This window comes from Stenella coeruleoalba (genome assembly GCF_951394435.1).
Source record: "Stenella coeruleoalba genome assembly, chromosome: 7".
Classification (NCBI taxonomy): Eukaryota; Metazoa; Chordata; class Mammalia; order Artiodactyla; family Delphinidae; genus Stenella; species Stenella coeruleoalba.
In genome coordinates, this window is record NC_137153.1 from 17,632,745 (window position 1) to 17,656,289 (window position 23,545).

The 23,545-nt window shown below is 42.5% G+C and overlaps 1 protein-coding gene across 5 annotated transcripts in view; it reads left to right on the plus strand.

Moving 5' to 3' along the window:
* Nucleotides 1-23,545, plus strand: part of KIF13B (kinesin family member 13B) — a 187,433-nt gene that overhangs the window by 126,295 nt on the left and 37,593 nt on the right. For 3 of the 5 annotated variants that reach the window (XM_079925896.1, XM_079925897.1, XM_079925900.1), the window contains exons 27-36: nucleotides 1,248-1,347; nucleotides 1,936-2,062; nucleotides 2,831-2,886; nucleotides 4,464-4,588; nucleotides 5,845-6,021; nucleotides 8,417-8,509; nucleotides 12,765-12,917; nucleotides 13,666-13,743; nucleotides 14,907-14,960; nucleotides 19,811-19,849. In XM_079925896.1, the coding sequence (XP_079782022.1) occupies nucleotides 1,248-1,347; nucleotides 1,936-2,062; nucleotides 2,831-2,886; nucleotides 4,464-4,588; nucleotides 5,845-6,021; nucleotides 8,417-8,509; nucleotides 12,765-12,917; nucleotides 13,666-13,743; nucleotides 14,907-14,960; nucleotides 19,811-19,849 (1,002 nt within the window). The remainder of the gene's footprint in view (nucleotides 1-1,247; nucleotides 1,348-1,935; nucleotides 2,063-2,830; nucleotides 2,887-4,463; nucleotides 4,589-5,844; nucleotides 6,022-8,416; nucleotides 8,510-12,764; nucleotides 12,918-13,665; nucleotides 13,744-14,906; nucleotides 14,961-19,810; nucleotides 19,850-23,545) is intronic. The other 2 variants (XM_079925899.1, XM_079925898.1) reach the window with 2 other exon arrangements.

The following is a 23,545-nucleotide window of genomic DNA, read 5'->3' on the forward strand; positions in this document are numbered from 1 at the left end:
TTTGTTTACGTCTGATAAATTTTATTTTGTGAGTCTGGTTAGTCATCGTTTAGCACTGTCAGAGCTCTTCGGATCCTGATTATGTCAGCCAGTGCAGTCACCCTCCTGGTTTGGCTTCATTCTAATTGGATAAAAATGTCTGCTTTCCTATAAGTTGCTGATAAAAGTATTGAGGGTTAAATACAGAGTCCTGTGGCACAACCGTAGGGAATTCTTTTAAGCTGACGTTATTCCATTAATCACTATTCTTTGGATTTGATATTTCAGTCTTCTATAATTTCTTCCAAGTAGATCCATTGCGCATTTCTCCTTCTTGTCCACAAGAATGTCATGAGCTATTTGGTTAAGTGCCTTAGTGAAATCCAGATACTCCCAATATGCTCAGCATTCCACTGATCTACCCAGTCACGTAACTTTATTACAGAAGGAAATGAGGTAAGATGGGAGCACAGTCAGGTGTTGACTGGTAGAGTTGTTAGTCTGTTGATAACATCCCGTCTGCCACCACCACCACCACCACCCCCCCGCCCCCTGCCAAAAAAAAAGAAACCCAACAGAAACTAGGGAGAGAAGCATTTACATGATTTGTAGATGCTGGTGAAACATGTTGAAGGCTGTAGTTAAGAAATCTGAAGAGTTCTTCCGATGGTTCTAAGGGATATAAATTTGAGGATTATCGAGTAGTATTTGTGATTTTTATCCAGCAAAGAGACCTTGTAGAAGATATTGGCTGCATGAGTGCTTGGAGTTCTACCCTTTGAGCCAATAGAAATAAAACTGGTTCTGGGGCTTCCCTGGTGGCGCAGTGGTTGGGGGTCCGCCTGCCGATGCGGGGGATGCGGGTTCCTGCCCCGGTCCGGGAGGATCCCACGTGCCGCGGAGCGGCTGGGTCCGTGGGCCATGGCCGCTGAGCCTGCGCGTCCGGAGCCTGTGCTCTGCATCGGGAGAGGCCACAGCAGTGAGAGGCCTGCGTGCCGCAAAAAAATAAAAATAAAATAAGGGAAAAACTGGTTCTGGATTATCAGAGTGCCCTTTCAGAAATGGTGTTACTCTAGTACAGTAATGCTTTAATTTCTGAAAGTTTCTATTCTGAATAATGGTTGGATTCAACTAGGAGTGGTAATAAAAATGTTAGGGTATAATACTTTACATTTTTGAAGCATATTAGAGTAAGGTAAGATAGAGTATCGGTTTCAGATATATTGTCTTGATGTTATATTTACTGTAATCCCCTTGTTTGCTTCTAGGATCGGGATTTAGAGAGACTACGTAGAAAATGGCTAAATGTGTTAACAAAGCGTCAGGAGTACTTAGATCAACAACTGCAAAAGCTTGTCAGTAAACATGGTATGAAAAGCAACTTCTAATATTCCCCCCCACCCCAAATCAGTGTGCTGTTAATTCCCATTTGCAATTACATGAAATAAAAGTAAACGAACACATCGGTAGTGGGAATGGCGAGAACATAGGAATGGTGCTTATTTGTGTCACATCCTTTCCAAAGGACAGTTATTCACTTGTAAGGATGTCTTTGCATAGGTCTCCCTTCCCCCCCAACAAAGAGGAAATAGAGTATGTGCAGTAAACATTGTCCCTCAAAAATAACTAAAGGAAGATGCTCACATTTCTTGATTTCTGGTCCAGAGGCACGCGAGCCCTCTGACTCTCGAAGAGATCATCCCTGTGCTGTTCCACCGCAGGCCTTCCATGAACTGCAGACGGCGTCTCTGTGAGAGCACACCAGCCTCGCTAGCTTATAGTTAGTTTTTTATCGTGAGCTTTTTATCACGAATTAGGGAAGTAATAAGTTGCTAGTGAACCCTCCTCAACCAATACATGGAATATGGGAACATCCTGTGGATAACGTAGGACAAAGCGTAAACAGCAGGCAAGAAGTGGGACCCCTGTATTTGATCCTCATTCTTGATGTTCTAGATAAAACAGAGGATGATGCTGACCGTGAAGCTCAACTACTAGAGATGAGGTTGACTCTGACTGAGGAGAGGAACGCAGTCATGGTCCCCTCAGCCGGCAGTGGGATCCCAGGGGCCCCGGCAGAATGGTATGGGTGCTGCCCTGTGTCTTCTGAAGTTTTCTGTGCTCACGGAGCTGCCCGCTTTCTCTATGAGTGTTGCCTCTGCTTTGATTAATGGATGACTTACCGTAGCGTGTGGGGAAAAAAGTTGTTTTAATTAGAGGAGGTGTTAAATTATTTTCATGAGTTGGAATAACTGTGACCTAAAACTGTTTTATTAAGTAATATTGTTTTTGGCCCAACTAATTAAGATTTCTGAGAATCTAAATCAATATGTAGTACCATTGCACTTAGCATTTAAAAAAATAGTTAATATGTTAATTACTTGGGTCATTCCCTTAAAAGACTATTCAGTCATAATAAAATTGCATCACCAGGTGTTTTTGATTTTGGTACTAGATTAAACTGAACTGTCAGCAAATGTTCTCTGCCACTTTATAGAAATTAAAAATAGTAAATTAAGCCACATGGGGCCCTTAGGTATATAACTTTATAAGAAAGTACGTTTAAACAAGGGAGCTTCAACTTCAGTGATGAACAGGTATATGTGTTTTCTAAGACTAAGTTCTGATATCAGAGCGTATGATAATTATGCATGGAAGCACCAGAGAAAAGAAGCAGCAGTGGCAGTTAAGTCCTTGTGGCATCTCTGATGTGAAATTATAGCTAACCCAGTACCCAGAATTATCATTGGTTGACCTGTAATTGCTCTGCATGTATGAAGGCTGAGTCGTGAAGCACATGCCGCTGAGAAAGGCTGCTTTATTTGAGATGCTGTTGTTCGTTATGTTTTAGGACGCCGGTTCCTGGGATGGAAACACACATTCCCGTTATATTCCTTGACTTAAATGGTAAGTTAAGAGGTGCCGCCTTCCGAAGGCAACTCTGACAAATTAGTGTCCAAGTAACACTTAGATTCTAACAAAGTATGCAGTTAGGCAATTCTGTAAGCCTAAGGTTTGGGTCTGTTTTATGTGTGCCAAAGGACTCTAATCCTTGACAAAGAATGAATTTCCTGTAAGAATAGTATTTTTTTTTAACAGTGATAGGTATGTCTCATCGTGATGTGTTCTCACATTTCGTTCTACAACCCATACTGCTTTGTGTGCTTTGTCTCCCATCAGTTTAGGATGGCAGTAATGTTTTCCACACTTAAGGTATTTTCTTCTTTAATTCTCAGGAGGACTCCTCTCCAGAAAGGACTAATAACTAGTGATGCTTATGTAGCATGTTGCTTTTATCTGGTGTCTTCTTAGCATTACCTAATGAATTTCTCACTTTATCTGTGAGTTCTTGTGCCATTCATCACTGCGTCGCCTTTTTTGTTTTTTAAATAACTGTCATTTTTTTCCTCCTCATGTAAAATATTTTGGATGTGGCTACATTTTACAAATATTCTGTCTGAGGAGGGAAATAAAAATGAAAAGGTAGATTAAAGAGCTAAAAATAAGTTTGAAAGTCAGCATTTAAATTCCAAAGACATCTGCAGAAGAACTGTGTATTAAAATGAACCATCCTAAATAGACAAGCTTGGATGTCCTCAGTGGTTTTCTTCTGCCCTGAAAGTATGTTACAGCATCTCAGGTATTTAGCGTCCTGTGCTGCTTGGCTTACTTGGACCTGTGAGAGTTTTTCATATCCACACGGAGTCAGAGAAGAGCACTTAGCCACTGGCACCGTACATCCACCTGTCGGGGTTTTAATGTATTGCCACAGCACTCTATCCTTCCTTGTTCTCTTGAGCCTTGGAGACTGAGGGCGACTCTGTCTTGTTCTTACCCGAGGTTCCTAGATAGGTGAGGGGTGTGTGTGTGTAGGAGGGTTAGAAAGTGGAAGAGAATAAGCTTCAAGAAGACCTATTAGTATGGATATTCCAGGACAGGAGCAGCACCCTGTTCAGCCTATGCCCGTTCTTGGTCCACACAAGCCCACGTACTAGAAGAAATACTTTTGATGTTTACTTGCAAGCTTAAGATGCATAGGGAGTTGGGAGGGTCAGGCTTGGAAATGAACAACCAAAAGGCCACAGGGCAGCCCTTCAGTTTCTTAACTGTGGGATGATTGGAATCACTCTCACTCTCATTTCTTCAGTGCACTAAAAGACAGGGAATTGGGGTTCTAATCCTGTCATTAACATTTATGGGCTGACCCGGTGTAACCTCTTGGGTTTCTTGGCTTCGGTTGCCTTCCATGTCAAATAAGGCACGGAGGTAGGAGATTGGATTTAGATAATTTCTTGAGGCGTTTTCCATCTCTAAGATCCGTGAACTGTTTAATGGTCATCATCTGTGTGATGTAAGATTTCAGAGCCAACCAGCAAATGAAATTTGAGGCAGGAGAATTCTGCTACTAAGCACATTGAAATTTAGCTGGTAGGGGTTATCCTTTAAAATGATCTCCATATTGAATGGAACTTCTCTGCTTTTAGCTGATGATTTCAGCTCTCAGGATAATCTTGATGACCCAGAAGCTGGTGGATGGGATGCTACCCTGACTGGAGAAGAAGAGGACGAGTTCTTTGAACTGCAGATTGTCAAACAGCATGATGGAGAGGTAAATAAAGCATAACTCGGGAAGACTGGATGAAAAGTAGTTTCTTTAACCTTTCCATGAGCCTTTGAAAACAATCAGCAAGGTAATCATTTCAGTGCTTACGTTTCTCAAGAACTATAAATGAAAACCTTTCAGTATGATTTCCAGAAAGAAGGGAACCACTTACAGAAGGAGTAGACCAATCAGGTCACATCCATTCACTGTTTTACTTCTTTTCCTGGTGAAGGATCTTTGTTAGTAATTCATAGTTCAGGTCAGCAGTGGTCTACTCTCTGGGGAAATGCTCCTGAAGTACATAGAGGTAAAATGGCACAGTGTTTGGGACTGACTTCGAAATGCTTTAGTGAAGACTTCTTAATAAGGGAGGAAAAGAATAGATGAAGCCATGTGATAATGTTTGAATCTGAGTGATGGGTATACACCGGGGGCTTATTTTCTAATTTTGAGCATATTGGAAAAATTATAAAATATATTAAGGAAGGAAAGCCGACGTGATACTCTGAAGGACACATCATCACATAGTGAGTGGTATTCTGAAGATGCAAAACTTGAACTGCGGTGCATTCTGTAAAACAGTGGACCTGCACCCGTCTTTAATAAGTCAGTGCCGTGAGTGACAAAGAAAGCCTGGGGAACCAGCCTAGATGAAAGTAGACTAAAAGAACAGGACAGCTAAATGCAGTTTGTGATCCTGGGTCAGAACAGTTGAAACATTTGAATATGGACTCTGTATTATATAGTAGTATTGTATTGATGTTAAATTCCTGAATATGATAATTGTCCTATGGTTAAGTTATAGGATGTCCTTGCTCTTAGAAGATACTTGCTGAAGTATTTAGAGATGCAGAGTTACCTGTCTATAACTTACTGTAAAGTGGTTCGGTAAAAAAACCCAAAAAACAACAGCAATACTGTGTGTGTTTGTGTGAGAGAGAGGGAAAAGGGCAAAATGTTAACAGGTGGTGAATCTACCTGAAAGAAATACAGGAGTTCATTGTACTCAATTTGCAACTTTTATGTTTGAGTATTTTTCAAAATAAATAAATTTTAGCTGTTGGCCAGGAACAGCCTGCTCTGTACTCCCTCGAGTCGGTGCCGGAGGCCACATCCTGGGATTCCCATGGTCTCCCAGGGCAGTTCTCTTAGCAGAGCTGCACTCATTGAGTGGCCTGCTCCACTTCAGCCCAAGCCAAGACGTTTCCTTGTGGGGTTTTGTGTTTTAGGAGGAGGGGGTGACTGTTCTGTCTTCTCTGCAGGTGAAAGCGGAAGCCTCCTGGGACTCCGCAGTGCACAACTGCCCTCAGCTGAGTAAAGGCACGCCCGCGGATGAGCGAGTGTTTCTCATCGTGCGGGTGACGGTCCAGCTCAGCCATCCGGCCGACATGCAGTTGGTATTACGCAAGCGCATTTGTGTCAGTGTTCACGGCCGGCAGGTGAGTCATTGATCCTAGTTGAAGAAATGACTTTGGGTCAGACACGAGGGCGGGGCTGTGGAAGGATTGCTCTGGCCTCCTGTCCCCCCAGGCTCTGTGAAGCTCTGAGCTTTTCTCTTTCAGTTGACTATTGCTGTCCTATAATCCCGGAACCCGTCAGCCTGACTTCCTCCTAGACGACCCTGAATTGTTACCCTGAATCTTTGTTACTGCAGAGGCACAGCTCACAGCCCTTCCTTTGGGTGCCATAGGGCCCTGTCAAGGCGAAGCTCACTGTTTTTGTCTTTGACTCTTCATCTGGGTCCTGCAAGATGAGAATGTTCACCACAGATGAGCTGTTGTTTGTGCTGTTCACCATTTCGTTTTCCGTGCCTTTCTTTTCTTTCAGTCCTCTCTGCTGGTTCATTGATTGTGTATTTGGAGAGAGTACTCTGTCAAGCTTTGGGGTAAAAAGATGAATAAGAAATAATCTGCATCCTTAAAGAGCCAATGTCCACTGGCCTCTGAGTGTATAAGCAGACGACTCCTCTACTGTGGTGGTGCAGCTCAGAGGGTGAGAGTGCAGTCAGGGAAGGCTTCAAAGAGGAGGGGGCATGTGAGCTGCTCCATTGCAGGCAGCGGTGGTTGGCAGGCAGAGGAGTCGCTGGCTATTTCACCGAGAGGAGGAAATATCCGTGCAGAGGTGGTGAGGAAGGAAAGGGCGTGGCAGCTTGGGGACCGTTAGAAGCAGAGTGTGACGGGGTGTGCTGCAGAGGCCACGGCTGTGGGCATCAACACAGTTGCAGCTAGGTTATGAAGGACCTTGTGCCGTATGAACCAGTTTAGTAGAAAACTTCTAGATAAGAATATAAAGGATTTCTGCTGTTGGTTCTGCAATGATACGATTTGGGAGGTTGGTTCTAGGGGTTCTTCTCAATACACTGGCTAAAACCAGGACAGATGAAAATAAATCTTTTCATTTAGAAGAGTACAGTCACGGTTGACAGAGTCCTGGATGTAATCTCCACCCCTAAAAATTAATCTTTAGTTCTAAATGTCACACTGATACCAATCTTTGAATGAAGACCGGCAGTGATGCTGTTAAAATTGCAGCTCTTCAGCTTGGCGATCGAGCATCAGTACATACAGGTCATGGCGTAGCTGTAGATGTATGTATATGCCGTGTCTCCCATTCACTCTTTTCTTGGTCTCTCTTTTCTCGGAAGTCTATTTTTAAATAAATGTATTTTATTTATTGATTTTTGGCTGCATTGGGTCTTCATTGCACATGCAGGCTTTCTCTAGTTGCAGTGAGCGGGGGCTACTCTTGGTTGCTGTGCGTGGGCTTCTCATTGCAGTGGCTTCTCTTGTTGTGGAGCATGGGCTGTAGGCTCATGGGCTTCAGTAGTTGTGGCACGTGGGCTCAGTAGTTGTGGCTCACGGACTCTAGGGTGCAGGCTCAGTCGTTGTGGTGCATGGGCTTAGATGCTCCACAGCATGTGGGATCTTCCCAGACCAGGGCTCGAACCATGTCCCTTGCATTGGTAAGCAGATTCCTAACCATTGTGCCACCTTATAAGTCTGGAGTCAAGAGTGAAGGGATGAAATAAATGCATTCTAAGAGGCTAAAATCTTTTAAAAATTAACTAAAGATCGCTGAATTATTATTAAGTTTGTGAAAATATGTACTTCTGAGACCAAACAGTTTTTTTCCTATTCTGTTTGGGGGCTTTTACCTATTTCCTACTTGGCTTTTGCATGAGGGAAAAAGGTTCAGTGTCAGTTTAATATTCTCTCTTATTCTTATCTTTATTCACCAATTATATTCTGCCCTCATCCGTGCTCTCTTTAACCTCTACAGGATGTTCAGTCTTAGCAACATCTTCAAATGAGTCATCTATGCATTAATTCAACAGTTCAATTCTTAACCGTGCAAAGAGCACAGTCAGCATAAACAATGACCATGCACTCTTAAATCATTCTTCATAACGATCCTGCTTTGGTCAAGAATTAATGCCTGGACTTGTCAATATTCATAGTGCAAAAAAAGGATAAGGGTCACCAGCCCTTCCTTACATCTTTGTTAGAAGGTCACTTTATCTTGTAGAAGTCAACAGTCTTATTTTTGTAGCAGAGCTGAACCAGATGCCTAGTGTGGTTCCAGAGTTTAGGGTTTGTACTTTTCATATATTCAGTATGGGACCTGTCACGTGGCAGGCATCATATAAATTGGTTTGGGGCACTAAGACAAAGTTGAGGAACTTATATGTAGTGATTTGGATTCTGACTTATATTGGAAGTATGTTCTTTTCCTTTTTGGTTAGAGTGAATGTGGTGTCGTTTATGCTGTCTCTTTGTTAATGAAAACTCAGTTTTTGAGGTGGGAAACCATGTCTTCTATTTTGTTTTTCTCTAGGGTTTTGCTCAGAGTCTCCTAAAAAAGATGTCACATCGAAGTTCTATTCCAGGCTGTGGAGTGACCTTTGAAATTGTCTCCAATATTCCAGAGGTGAAGGATCATATGAAATTTGAATATACTAAAAATAAACATGTAGAAAGAGCAAACTCCCTGAAAAGTCACCTATGCAAGAAATGTGTGTTAAATGAAAATGTATATTTAGGAAAATGTTATAGATTTGTAGAGGAATTTCCTAATCTTCACTTGATTCAGAGTAAAATGTACTTGTGTGGCTTTAAAGGTTTTGGTTTTAGTATTTTGTTAAAGAAGAATCTTTTGAAAAGCAAATCAACACCTTTTTACCCACAGAAGAGGGTATAACCCTTGAAGGAAGGCAACACAGCATAACATAGAGTTTCAGGGTTTCATTTTGGAATGAAACAGAAATCTTGTTTCTGTCACCTGTTAGTGACGTGAACTTGGGTAAGTTACTTTGAGCCTAAATTTTTTCATTTATCAAATTGGGTTAGTGATACCTTCTGTACAGGGTTTTTTTTAAGGATTAAATGAGACAATATACACAAATTGTGTACATGCTAAACAATAAATTGTAATTGCTATTATTATTATAGTTACTATTATTATTTCTCTTTCTGAGCTAATTCAGATATGCACAGGAATCAAACAGCTAGAGCTGAAAATACCCCTGACAGGAGCTTGCTGGAGGATGTAGTTTATATGTGCTTCCTAGTACTTAATTCCTGATTTAGACAGATTTGTGCACTTGGTTATTGACATAGCTAGTAACAAGGCCTTCCTTACAGGAGTAGGAGAAGTGAGGGGTCTAAGAAAAGGACCCAACAAAAAAGACAAGAGTGGCTCCTTCTGCCACATTGACTATCCAAAATCGGGGAGTGAGTGGGGAGGTCCAGGCTGTGCTGCCCTTGGGGGTGGAAAATGGGAATGGGACCCTGGGGCGAGCACTCCCTCCTAAGCACACCATCCATGGTGCCTTCATTCTCTTGATTCAAGGGCTCAGTGCTTGTTGATTGATTCTGTTGATTATTTGAACAATAGATGGACAATATATATTTTAAGACAGATCAGGTTTTGGAAGAGTGAAAAGATTGCACAGTACTTAGGCTTTGTTTTAGAGTACTTATATCACAGAACACTCTTCCTCTCAAATAATGTCAAATAGTGACTAATTCTTGCCTGGACCTTCAAAGTATTAGGCTTACATAGCACATATTAACTGTTTATTTAATTTGGAGCCTGCTGACCATTTAAAAATTGAGCCCCTTTTCGAGTTAGACAAGCTGCAAAATCTTGGATCTGGAATATATTACTCTTTGTATACTTATATGTGGGGTTAGAGATTTACTGTTTATTCTCTGTATCTGAGTGTTTGCTCTTTTTTCCAGTTGTTTCAGATCTTAACTCTATAAAACGGTTTGAATGCAGTTGAGAAACAGTGACACTTGCAGTGAACTGTCTTCAGTTTTTCCTTTTCTCCCATCATCTTTCTTCTCTTCTCTCCTCATTTGTAGTTTTTTTTTTTTTTTTTTTTGGGCTGTGTTGGGTCTTCACTGCTGCGTGTGGGCTTTCTCTAGTTGCGGCGAGCGGGGGCTACTCTTCATTGCAGTGCGCTGGCTTCTCATTGCGGTGGCTTCTCTGTTGTGGAGCATGGGCTCTAGGTGTGCAGGCTTCAGTAGTTGCGGCACGCGGGCTCAGTAGTTGTGGTGCATGGGCTTAGATGCTCTGCGGCACGTGGGATCTTCCTGAACCAGGGCTCGAACCCGTGTCCCCTGCATTGGCAGGTGGATTCTTAACCGCTGCACCACCAGGGAAGTCCCCCATTTGTGGTTTTCTTATCTTCTTTAACAGTGCTTTTATTCTTCAGGTGATACGGTTTTTCAAAGGGCAGAAATGTGGGGAAATCAGCGGAAAGATAAACACATAGCCTCACGTGATGGGGCTACCTATTAATAATTAGCTAAATGTCTTAAGTTGGGAAGTGTTAGGGTCACATTATCAAATCCTGATGATAAAGACAAAGGAAAAGTGAGACTTAAAGCTTATAGTGTAAGGACTACACTAGTTTATTTTTTATTTCAAAATAAAATAGAAAGCTTCTTAAAAGCTAGAATTCATCATGAAAAAGCCTGGAAAAGTTCTTTGTGTTCCATATTACAGAAGCTTTGAGGGCTTGGTAGCAAAAAGAAGTAGTCATAGACCAGAGAGCAACAAGAGATGGTTTCACCTTTCTTCCTTTTTTTTTTTTTTAAAGCAGCTAGAATGCTTTCATTGCTAATGGGAGTGTAAAATGATACCACCACTGGCAGCTGATCATAAAGTTAAATAGACACCTACCCCGTGACCCAGTAATTCTACTTCTAGGTCCTTACCCAAGAGAAGTGAAAGCATATATCCATAAAGATCTGCACAGGAATATACAAAGCAGCTTAATTCAAAATAACCTAAAACTGGAGACAACCCAAACATCCATCAACAGACGAATGGATACATAAATTGTGGCATCTCCATACTGTGGAGTATTACTCAGCCATACAAAGAAATGAACTGTGTGAATGAATCTCTAAATCACTATGCTAAGTGAAAAGCCAGGCGCCAAAGGGTGTCGTTCCATTTATATGAACTTCTAAAACAGGTGAACTAATCTGTGGTGAAAGAAACGACCTTGCCTTGGGGGAAGGGTAGGGGTCGAACTTTCTGAGGAAATGGAAATGTTTTATTCCTTGTGTGGATAACATGGATATATAATATATACATTTCTTTAAAACTCAGGTATCCTCTTTCTTAGAAAATCAGGATATTCAGTGGTTAAAAGAATACTCTATCAGGAGTCAGGAGACCTAATTCTAGTCTTGCTTCTTTTGCTAATTATGCGACCTTCCTCTTTCCTCATTTGTAAAATGAGGATGATTCCGGGGCCCAAACGAATTACTGTAGGAGACAAAAGTTTTGTGAACTTAAGCTGTCTTCTGAATTTTTCCATATTTTATCCATTCTAAGGCTTATGTAAATTTTTTAAAATAAATTCATTTATTTTATTTATTTATTTTTGGCTGCCTTGGGTCTTCGCTGCTGCACGCAGGCTTTCTCTAGTTGCGGTGAGCGGGGGCTACTCTTGATTGCAGTGTGCGGGCTGCTTGTTGTGGTGGCTTCTCTCGTTGGAGCATGGGCTCTAGGCGCACGGGCTTCAGTAGTTATGGCACGTGGGCTCAGTAGTTGTGGCTCGCGGGCTCTAGATCGCAGACTCAGTAGTTGTGGTGCACGGGCTTAGTTGCTCTGCGGCATGTGGGATCTTCCCGGACCAGGGCTCGAACCCGTGTCCCCTGCATTGGCAGGCAGGTTCTTAACCACTGTGCCACCAGGGAAGCCCGTAAGGCTTATGTAAATTTAAAAAAATATTTTTGAAGTTAGAATGTGTCTTATAATTGATGATATCTTAAAGTTAATTGGCAGAGTTTTTTTCCCTCCTTAGTGGTATATGTCTTTTCTTAAAGTCGATGGTATCTTAAGATGCAGTGGCATGCGGATATATATTTTGTAGTCTTTGACGTTACTATAACAAATTCACCAGTAAAAAAAGTATCTCATTTTTCCTGAGAAGAGTACTTTGTTATGAGCCACATGAGTTTGAGATACCTGACTACATTAACAAAGTCCCTCCCTGACTTGCAAACATCCCATTTATATGCCTGGACCAGTTATGTCCAGGGAGCTGGGTGAGTGAGAATTTGCTTAGTTACTTCTCTTCTTGGTCAGCTTCCAGCCTTCGGCCTCTGCCACTGCAGAGTTGGGGATTGAGACCACACTTGGAATATGTAGTCTGTGGGAGGCTGCTTAGCAAAAGGGTTGGAACCCAGCCCTTCTTTCCATTCTTAGCCTCCATACCTGTGTCTGTCTCCTGCAGGAGTTGTTTGGATCCCACACATATCCAGCTGTTACCCCAGCTCCTCAGTCCTCCCTCTGGCCCCCCAAGATATGTTCAGGAAGTACTATTGTGGTTAGATTTCCAGCTAGCCCACCAAATCCTTTCTAACCAGGAATGCCTTTGTTTGCAATGGAAATGTAGGAGAGAACAGTTTTGTTGAAAATGTGCTGTGTTTCAGCTGCTCTGTGTTTAACCAGCCTTTCAAGTGAACCGAACCACCATTTATACCATGATTTCTGTGGGAAAATGCATTTTGAGTTCCGAAAGCTGACTTTAAAATGGAATTTGGAATACATCCCATTTGTTCGTTCAGTACTCTTGTGTGTATTTGTATAATCAGGAAGCTTTTGTAACATTTTCTTCTGCAAGGTACTTAATTTTAATATACAATTTTCCATTCTCCAGGATGCCCAGGGAGTAGAGGAACGAGAAGCATTAGCAAGAATGGCGGCTAATGTTGAAAACACGGCTTCTGCTGACTCGGAGGCATATATTGAGAAATACCTCAGGAGCGTGCTGGCAGTGGAGAACCTTCTCACGTTAGATCGACTTCGCCAGGTCAGCCGACAGAGCTGGTGGCCATGGTGCCAGCCCAGCCTGACTCTGGGTTTGACTTTCCACAAGTCACATTGTTGTTACATCTAAACGTTTGAAGCCTCTAAGTGGAGCATATTAACTTAGATTAAACTTGCTGGGTAAGTCTTTGAAGTTACAGACACTACTGGAAAGTTACTTTTTCCAAGACCCTAAATGGTATCTAGTGGCCATTTGGAAGTAGTGGAAGAAAATATGTAACTCTTGGTGGCTAAGTATCTTAGAAATTCCTTGATACTGGGTCATAATGTCACAGAAGGTAGAGTGCTGTGCCCTTCTTTGCCTCCACAGCCTCGGAGTGGATCTCTAGAAGGGAAAACAGAAGCGCCAGCCGTAAACCTAAGCCTCAGAGAAACCCTGAGCTCCATTTTATGTGACAGTGTTGAGACTTTTTTTTTTAACCAAAAATACGAATGAAAAATAAAAGAGAATGGTCTGCTTTTAATAACCTTTCTCTTGGGACTGACTTCTGGCCAGCTTCAAGGGGGCCATCAGTAGATACAGAAAAGAATGATCCAGGTAACCTGTCAGCTGTTGAATTAACTTTGAGTATTCCACAGTGATGGCAATTGAGTCATTCTGTCGTGTGAAGTAACAGCTGTCCTTTAAAGAACTAGGAATGTGTCCATAGCTCAGCCTGCTTTAAGATACTGTTACTTTGGAAGTGTGTCTCTCATGTGTATTTTTCGTCTGTATTTTCTCTGACTGACAGGAAGTTGCAGTGAAGGAACAGTTGACAGGAAAAGGGAAGCTGAATAGGAGGAGTATTAGCTCTCCAAATGTGAACAGAGTGAGTACCTGGAACCCCATTCTGTGCTCTGCTTTCGCTCCTCTTTCCTTGGATAACTCCTTCCCATCCTTTGAATCTCATCTCGGATATCATTTCCTTCTATGAACTGATTTAAGTGTCCCCATTCTCTACCCTGAAGCATCGGTGCACCCCTCTGTCACTGCCCTTCCTAATTTTACAGGGAAAGTTCCCATATGAGTCCCTCTGTAATGTTTCTCCTTTATCTTCATGTCGCCAGTGCCTGGCACACTGACTCTGTTAGGTGAGTGTTTGTTGTACTAAAGCAAAACTAGCCGAGTGCCTAGGGGAACTGTTTGAATTTTCTAGGCCAAACTGAATTACTTATAAATTGAGGAGAAGTCTGGACTAGGTTTATAAACTGTGATTTATCTCTGCTTTCCTTACTTTTGATAAAGATATGAATATGAGAGATAGTACACCTTCGTCTGAACTTGTTACCCAGAAAAACCATGGTACAAGCATTGAAATAAAGAGCAGCTGACCCTTAGCCTTGGTGTTGGAGAGGCCCCAGTGAGAGGCAGGACGGGTCTCAGGCTGGAGGGCCCATGTGGCCCCGCGAGACTGAGTGACGTCACTGATGATCTCAGACAGAAAGATTAGGAACATTCTCAGGCAGTAAAAAATACCACTTTAACTCAGCGTAAATATCTTCTCATTCCTTCAGAAAATGATCTACTAAAATGCACTGGTATGTGCAGAGATTTGGTATTTAGAATCCTATGGTTTAAAATAAATAGTTTGCGTGTATACATTTGCTACAATACCCAGAGAAAGGAGTCGTCCGATTAGGACAGGGTAAGGTAACCAGTAACCTGGTATCCTTTCAATAGAAGGGGATAAACAAATGAAGCGTCTCTTACTCGGGCCCAGCCAGCTGTTGCCTCAGTGTACACTGGATATCTGATGTTATACAAACCTCCCATCTTAAAAAATGTTAATTCAATTTTTTTAAAAAAAACTGCACCTGACAGTGTCCCAAAGGCCACTAGTCTAGTTTGTAACTTTGGTCTTGACAGCCTGTCTGATACCATCCAACTTCAACATTCTGTTGCTTCAGTTTTCAAAGTCTTGTATTTCCAGGACCATAGATCTATGTACTTTTGCACATGAAGGACTAATCCCCCTCTTTATTTCTTGTTTAGCTGTCTGGCAGCCGACAGGATCTTATTCCATCCTACAGTCTAGGTAGCAACAAGGTGAGTGTTTGTAACTATTTTCTATCAGCCTTAACCCGTTTCCCATTCCAGCTTTCCTCTTCTCAAATATCACACGCTAGTTTTGCGTGCCAAATTTTCTCCCAGTTTTCTATACTGTGTGAAATTTATTGGAGAGCGTTGAGTTCATTTCTTTTTATCTGCCAGTTAAAATAATGTTACCGAGACCTTATTATTACTCTACTTCCTAAGGGTTAAAAAACAATTTAGTTGCTTAAGTTCTTCTGTTGAAAATATTCTTCCTGTTTGTGTCAGAAAAGGAACTTCATGTCAGATTTTTAATAGTAAAATATTGATGAAATGATTGAAAATATGTGAGGAATAAGATCATGTCTAAAAGTTAATATTATTTGTTAGAAGAAAGAAAAATAAGCCAACAGAAATTTTGTTAGCTGGAATGTATTTACTTGCTTGTTAATATAGCTTTCCCCAATATAACAGAGTTTTAAGCATAGACAATTCATTTTCATGTACTTAAAGGGCTCACACTTGAAATTGTAACTGGATGTCACATGACACAGTTTTGTGCCTGCCGTTTTTTGAGGGACCTCGTTAGATGTTGGTGCTGCCAGCTGCAGGCAGTGTTTTCTGTGTCGATATCTTCACCCTTGAGGAGGCCAAAAGTGTCATATGAAATGGTCTGACATGAGGAAGTTGTGTCACAGTAAAAGAAGATACAGATAAAAGAAGATTGGCTATTTAATCATTATCAAAGCTGAGTGGTATTCATTACACTATTCTTACACTATTCTTTCTATTCTTGTTAAATATTCTACAATCTATCTTTGTATAGGTTTGAAATTTTCCTTATAAAAACTTAAGAAAGGGCTTCCCTGGTGGCGCAGTGTCTGAGAGTCCGCCTGCCGATGCAGGGGACGTGGGTTCGTGCCCCGGTCCGGGAAAATCCCACATGCCACGGAGCGGCTGGGCCCGTGAGCCATGGCCGCTGAGCCTGCACGTCCGGAGCCTGTGCTCCGCAACGGGAGAGGCCACAACAGTGAGAGGCCCGCGTACCGCAAAAAGGAGGGGGAAAAGAAAAATTAAGGAAAAGGCAATGAAGTTGATGAACGATTAGACTCATTTTTAAGATCTAGGTTACTAGGAGTTTACCTGAAGTAATACATAGATATGTATCTATGTATATATATCCTATTATTTCAGGAAAACTACCAGTAATCTAAATCTTAAAAATATATATCTCAGTGTTTATAGGCAAATAACTTGCTCTCCAGCTCATCAGTTCACTGACCACCTACCATGCGTCTGAAAGTGTGCTAAGGTTTAGTACTCCTTGATACGGGTCCACTGACAGGTATGATTAGCTCTTGATAATCATAGCATAGTTGTGATTAGCTAAACAAAGCAGAGTTTATGGAAAATTGTGTCATTATTAATTATAAATAACTCAAGTATTTTAAGGAAAATATAAGAAAAAACCATGACTTTCTGTGTTTTTTTGAAATCCATCTAACCCAAATCCTGTATCATGAATTCCTTGAAAAAAAGTAGCCAAAATTTCTTCAGCTTTTCTCTCTCACCCTAGTTTCCTTATGTTTAAATGAAGAAAATAATAGAAAACAGTAGTATCTGCTTGAAAAAGAATTATTGTTTCATCTACACCAAATAAACAGAATAAAGGAACACAGATGCTGTAATAGAAGTATGCCTAGGTAGAGTAGGAGCCCAGAGGAGGGAGTGGGCACTTTTATAGGTATTATTCAGGGACCAAGAGAGGCTACAGAGAGGGGGAACTCCCCGCCCCCAATAAGCTTAATGCTGAAAGAGAATAAGGTCCACCCAAGGCAGGGAAGGGGTTGAAGCAAGAGTGTGAACAGAAGTGTGGAAGGAGGAAAGAGCATGAGTAAAGCAGAGAGGGTGCAGTGTGGGGTAGAGCCCAGAGAAAGGGGCCTTATTTCAGAAGTTCCTATAGATGTGCCTAGGAGTAGCTGGGGAGCTGGGTCCCTTGAAGGAGTCTTTTTAAACAGTCTACCTAAACCCCACTCATGTTCCTGGCTGTGGTGTATAAAATTACGTTAGAATAATGTACATAGTAGAAATGTGTACAGTTACCAATGCACAAGTGAGGGTGGGGACAGCAGGTGGGGTAGAGGTCTCAGCAGCGGGGAGGGGGAGGGAGAGATTCAGGACGTGCTCAGGAGATGGAAGCTCTAGAGCTCGGCGACATGAAGAATAAGGTGGAGCCCAGGGGAGACAGGGTGGCTTGGGCTCTGGGTGACAGTGCAGAGAGGTGAATGTTGCAGGCGCAGGTTTGGGGAAGAAAATGATTGAGGTCAATTTTGGACAAAAGGTTATGTCTGCCAGTTCAGGGGTCTGGAAACCTGAGCTGAAGACAGATTGGGGAGCTCAGGACCTGGTTGGAACAGCATGAGGGATTTGAGCACAGAGGCGAGGCTGTGCGGGCGTGATGGTGATACTTTCAGGCCTGTGCAGGAGGGGAAGCCGGCCAGGGCCACAACGGACCGGAGTCCTCAAAGAGGCGGGGAGGTGCAGGAGGGCGGCTTGGAAACTGGTGCCGGAGAAAGGCGGTTTAGGAGCTCCTTCCAGATTCCTCAGAGACCGAAATGAGGGCTGAAAAGACTATTTTGGGCGTGAGAGTGAAGAGTTTATTGGAGGCCTTTCCCAGGGCAGTCTCTTCTGTGGAGGATAGGGGAGAAGTAAGCAAAATGTGTTTTGGGGCGTTTTTTTGTTTGTTTTTTGCGGTACACGGGCCTCTCACTGTTGTGGCCTCTCCCGTTGCGGAGCACAGGCTCCGGACGCGCAGGCTCAGCGGCCATGGCTCACGGGCCCAGCCGCTCCGCGGCATGTGGGATCTTCCTGGACCGGGGCACGAACCCGTGTCCTCTGCACCGGCAGGCGGACCCTCAACCACTGCGCCACCAGGGAAGCCCTGTTTTGTTTTTTGTTTGGGTTTTTTTTTTGGACGTGCTGTGCAGCTTGCAGGATCTTAGTTTCCTGACTAGGGATCGAACCCATGCCCCCTGCAGTGGAAGCGCAGAGTCCTAACCACTGGACCGCCAGGGAAGTCCCAGTGGGGCATATATTAAATGAGTAAATAAATTACACATTTTTTTGTTACTCTACCAGGACCTTTCCTTTTTCAGTCATCTTGATGTCCTGGGGCCCCTGTATAACTTAGAGAAGATGAGGAAATTCTACCCTCTGAGATTTTACTGGTGTCCTGGTGCCGTCCCAGCAGCAAGGATCTGGCTGTGTCCGCTCTATTTCAGCATGTATTTTCAGTTTTCGTCAGATGCCTCCAAACAGTGAAGGACGCTTTTCTCCTGTTGCAGCAGTTTGCAGTCTTCCTCAAAACTTGGCGTCTCTCACCCCTGCGCAACCACAGCAGTCCCCAGCCTCTGACGGGCAGTGGAGTTCTTGTCAGGGAAAACAGAAAGGCCAGCTCCCCATTACTAACGTGCTCCCAGTTCAGCTGTGGAGCTATTATTTTATCTTCTTGTGAACTGTTGGCCCCCATGGACCCTGAATGGTTACCAGGTATGGCTGGGATTCCATCCACTCCATCACTGTCACCATGGGCATCACTTGACTTCCTGCTTGTGTCCAGATCAGTAGGTTTTATGAATGTCCACATACCAAAATCAGAGACCTTTTGCTTTTCACTAGGGGAGAGGTAGAGGAAAACTGTTCTAAGATTTAATGGATGGACCTGTTTAACGAGTATGGAAATTCAGGTGACAGAGGATCATAACTGATGCTAGGAAACAGTGATAAGAACACTCATCAAAGAGGATTTGATTCCAGGCTCACTTCAGCAGGGAGCACAAAGTGGTTCCCCCTTTTGCGGGTGCGGGGCCCTCAGTAGTTTTATCATTTAAAGCAGGGCCTCTTAAAAAAGATTAAGGAAAATAAATATTTTTTAAATTGTATTTTCTTACTAGCGAGAAAAGAAACATTTCCCTCCACCAATAGCAGCAAGGAACAGAGATTCCTCCCTTTGGTCTTTTAAACGAAACAATGAAAAACATCGTCAAATATGGCATTGCTTTGAATTCAAAATTGTTATAATGCTGTGCATAATAGACTTCCTCAGGGTAGTGTTTAAACTAGTTGACATACAAATTATCCAAGTCCTATTAAACCCCTTTACACAGCAGCCGTGCTCATAGACATATGAGATGACATATGTATGAGGGTGCCCATTGCCACATTGTTTATAATGGCAGAAGATTGGAAACAAGCTAAATGTCCATTGGTTTGGTCTGGTTAAATCTATTTTCTCCCTGTGAGTGTGCACACGTGCACACACATAAGTAAATGGGATACTATACAGCTGTGAAAAATAATTAGGAACCCCTCCAGGTACTAATGTGGAAGATCACCAGGATATACTTAGGGATTAAAAATGCAGTGCAGCACAGTATGCTACCATTTGACTTATAAAAGGAGGGAAACAGAGAGGTGCATGTGACTGTTTATGGATTTGCTCACATAGACACAGGAAACCCTATAAGGATATATGATAAACAGATACCATTACTTACCTGCCTGGGGAGAGAGTAGAAGCATGTGGGCACCTGAGGTAGGAGGCTTCTCACTGTGTGCCTTTTTATATTACTTGTTTTTTGGATCATGGGAACAAATTACCTATTGAAAAAAATTAAAATTAAAAATTTTTATTCTCTACCCTTTTTAGCAGAAGATTTTATTCTCTAGTAAGTAGTGGTTTGAGAAGGTCTTTAGTTGCTTTATCTGTAATAATTTTCGTGCAAAATCCTCAAGGAGAGATTACTAAAGAAATTGTTCTGGAAAATCTCAAAGACTCATGTTGTTTTTCTTCTTTTCTTTTGGAGACTTCCTTCATTCTGCAGTTTTCAGAGATCCAGGGAGAGGTAATTAATCCATTAGGTTTTTCCTAATGAGTGGGATACAAGTATTATCCTACTATCCTAAAACATGCTTGCTTTTACCTTGAGAATAAGAATGCATTTTTAAATGTAGTTTTTATAAGACGACTAAATTTGACACTGTACTAAGTTTTTGGCTCCTACCCTTTGGTAAAAATAACTTTGGTAATCGGTATATACAGTTCCTCTCAAATGTTCCTTGTTACCTGGGCTATGAAAATATCTGTCAGAAGAGACCAGGAACAAAGGCATCTGATGGAATATAGAACGCTCTGGAATGTGAAGAGTAGGAGTTAATTTATTAGTTAAGCAAATGATACAGTAAATGAGAACTTTTAAGCTGTACTTTTTTCAAGCATGGGACGGGGGAGAGAAGCAAAGAAGAGAGCAAAAGTGCCTCGGGCCTTCCTTCAACGCCACAGAACTTTGCTCAGTGGGACCATCCTGGCTTCCTTGCGTGAAAGTATTTAACATACAGGGAAGTTGAGTCGGAAATATAATTTTAACCTGGAATCGATGCTTAAAATGCTAGAAACTGTATTTAAAAAAAAATGAAAATTATAATCACAGTTACATCTACCTTTCAAACTCGTGTGGGCCTGTTTCTGGGTTCTCTGTTCCATTATCTATGTGTCTATCCCTCTTTCTTGATTATGAAATCAGAGTCACAGACCAGAGAATCTGCCGTGTCCTCCCCACCTAATATCAGAACATCCAGGTTTAGAAGCAGGGAGAGGCCACGGAGTAAGTTCAAGTCTGCCTTTCCCTACTAATTTTCAGTTAATGTCATGGCAAAGATTACTCAGTCGGGAGAGAAGTAACACTAAAAGGTGTGTCCGGGAGGCAGGAGCAGAGAGTGTGATAGGATTAGGGCTCTTGGGGAGGTGAGAGCAAGTGGTAAGGTACTAAAACAGTGTCACACTTTGGCCTATAATACTTGGAATTCGGCCAGCCACATTTTGCATGGCCTTATTTATTGATGCTCGCTACATATTAAAGTTGGAATTGTTTACTGAGCTCCACCAAGATGCAACTGATGAGCTAATTGATCTTAAAAAGATAAATTGAATTTTATTAACTACTCTTAACTTTTAATTTCACCTTATGGCCTAAAAGAAATCACTCTTGAAAAGCTTTTCAATTAAGAATATAAAATATTCCTAATTGCAGTGATGTTGTTATTTACTGTTACTGGCTATTTCATCATTATTGTAAGGCAGTTTTTGTATAGGTATAATGAAAGCTTAGCAAACTTTTTGTGACCAGTCTACCAGATTAGACTCACATTTAGGTGCAGAATTAATTTCAGCAGATTATTTTTCCATTTAAACAGTGGCTGTGCCTTGAGATCTTTTGCAATCCATGGAACTCTGTCAACAGAAAATACTGGTCTTACTTAAAGACATTTTAAATGGAATTATATATTTTTAAATAAGTTAGTAAGATGTTTGTCAGCTTCTGATTGGAGTTTATGGTGCAATTAAAAATAGCCAAAAGCCTGGATGAATATTCAGTTAACAAAACTGAATTGTGTGTTTTGGCCCCATCACCTTCCTGAAAACTGCAGTTATGTAGTGTGGCACTAGTTAAGGCTGGTACCAGATATGAGTCACCTCTTCTTTAGCTGCACGAGAAGCCACCTTTGGACCTGGAATGTCACTGGTGCTTCTCTTTGTTTACCTCTTTGTCACTTTCCTGATCAAAACCAGACCCCTTGACGGAATACCCAGAGCATTTGTGTCTGTCTGGAGAGCAGTAACAGGAAAACAGGAGGTGCCCAAGGGGGACCGATCAGGTCTTCAAGCCAGCTGAGAGCGTGCTGTGTTTTTCTCTGTTGGGTTTTGCCTTTAAGCATAGTGTCCATCGACAGATGAATGGATAAAGAAGATGTGGCACATATATACGATGGAATACTAGTCAGCCATAAAAAGAAACGAAATTGAGTTATTTGTAGTGAGGTGGATGGACCTAGAGTCAGTCATACAGAGTGAAGTAAGTCAGAAAGAGAAAAACAAATACCATATGCTAACACACATATATGGAATCTAAAAAAAAAAAAAGTTCTGAAGAACCTACGGGCAGGACAGGGATAAAGACGCAGATGGACATAGAGAATGGACTTAAAGACATGGGGGGAGGGGGGCTTCCCTGGTGGCGCAGTGGTTGGGAGTCTGCCTGCCGATGCAGGGGACGCAGGTTCGTGCCCTGGTCTGGGAAGATCCCACATGCCGTGGAGCGGCTAGGCCCGTGAGCCATGGCCACTGAGCCTGCGCGTCCAGAGCCTGTGCTCTGCAGCGGGAGAGGCCACAACAGTGAGAGACCCACGTACCACAAAAAAAAAAAAAAAAAAAGACATGGGGAGCGGGGAGGGTAAGCTAGGACAACGTGAGAGAATGGCATGGACTTACATATACACTACCAAATGTAAAATAGCTAGCTAGTGGGAAGAAGCCGCATAGCACAGGGAGATCAGCTCGGTGCTTTGTGACCACCTAGAGGGCTTTCTCTAGTTGCGGTGTGCAGGCTTCTCATTGCAGTGGCTTCTCTTTGCCGAGCACGGGCTCTAGGCGCGGGGGCTTCAGTAGTTGTGGCTCGGGGGCTTCAGTAGTTGTGGCTCGTGGGCTCAGTAGTTGCGGCTCATGGGCTCAGTAGTTGTGGCTCGTGGGCTCTACAGTGCGGGCACAGTAGTTGTGGTGCACGGGCTTAGTTGCTCCATGGCATGTGCGATCTTCCCAGATCTTCCCTGCATTGGCAGACAGATTCTTAACCACTGCGCCACCAGGGAAGTCCCATTGTGGCTGATTCTGAAGGTTGATAGACATGAAAAATGTCAGAAACATCACAGATTGATCTTTCCAGATTTCAGTAGTGGAGCGTGGATTACTGTGGTAGAAGTTTAAAAAGAAAAATGCCATACTCTTTGACTTTGAGAGCTGAGCTCATAAGAAAGCAGAAAGGCCTGGTGTCTGGCCAAGTCCTTTTTATTCATTGTCCTGAGTTGATCTCCCTCTGAAGTACCTTTAACTGGGATGCTTCCTTTTTTCTTCCCCAACATTTCAGTAAAGGGAGAATAACCCTGGACCAGCCAAGCATGTGAAATGTATTGGAAAGACACTAATTGCCTTGTCCCTGGGTGGCAGTGTGTGTTGCTAGACCCCAGACCACAGATTCCACTCCTGGCAAGAGAATGGACATGTACAGCCAGAGAGAAAGAATATAGTGAATGATTTCAGTGGAGTGTTTCTCCAGAGATCTGCAGGTATCAGAAAGAGGAGGGAGGAGTGTTATACCAGTTTATCATCCAAATTTGTTGTTCCCTTGGAAGCAGAGCCTGTTCTGTCCCAGAGCGATTTGAGACACTCTGTGTCCCCGTCTCTGGTTAGCGAGACTGTGAGATTCCTCAAGGTTAAGATGGTGGTTAAGGGAGATGGATGAAATGAGTCCCCGTTTTTCGTTCTCTGATGGGGCTAACGATATGGCTGAGGCTCTGTGTAAGTACTGTGTGCATCCTTTCAAATGTTTTCACTTGAGATATTTGAATATATGAGATAGTAAGAGTTACTGCCTCCATTCAGATTTGGGAGTAACATTGGGTGTGGGAGTTCCAGCTGGTAAAAATTACCCGGGAAGCTAGCAGAGCCCTGAGTGTGCCTTGGGGAAGAGGTGACACCTACAGTATTT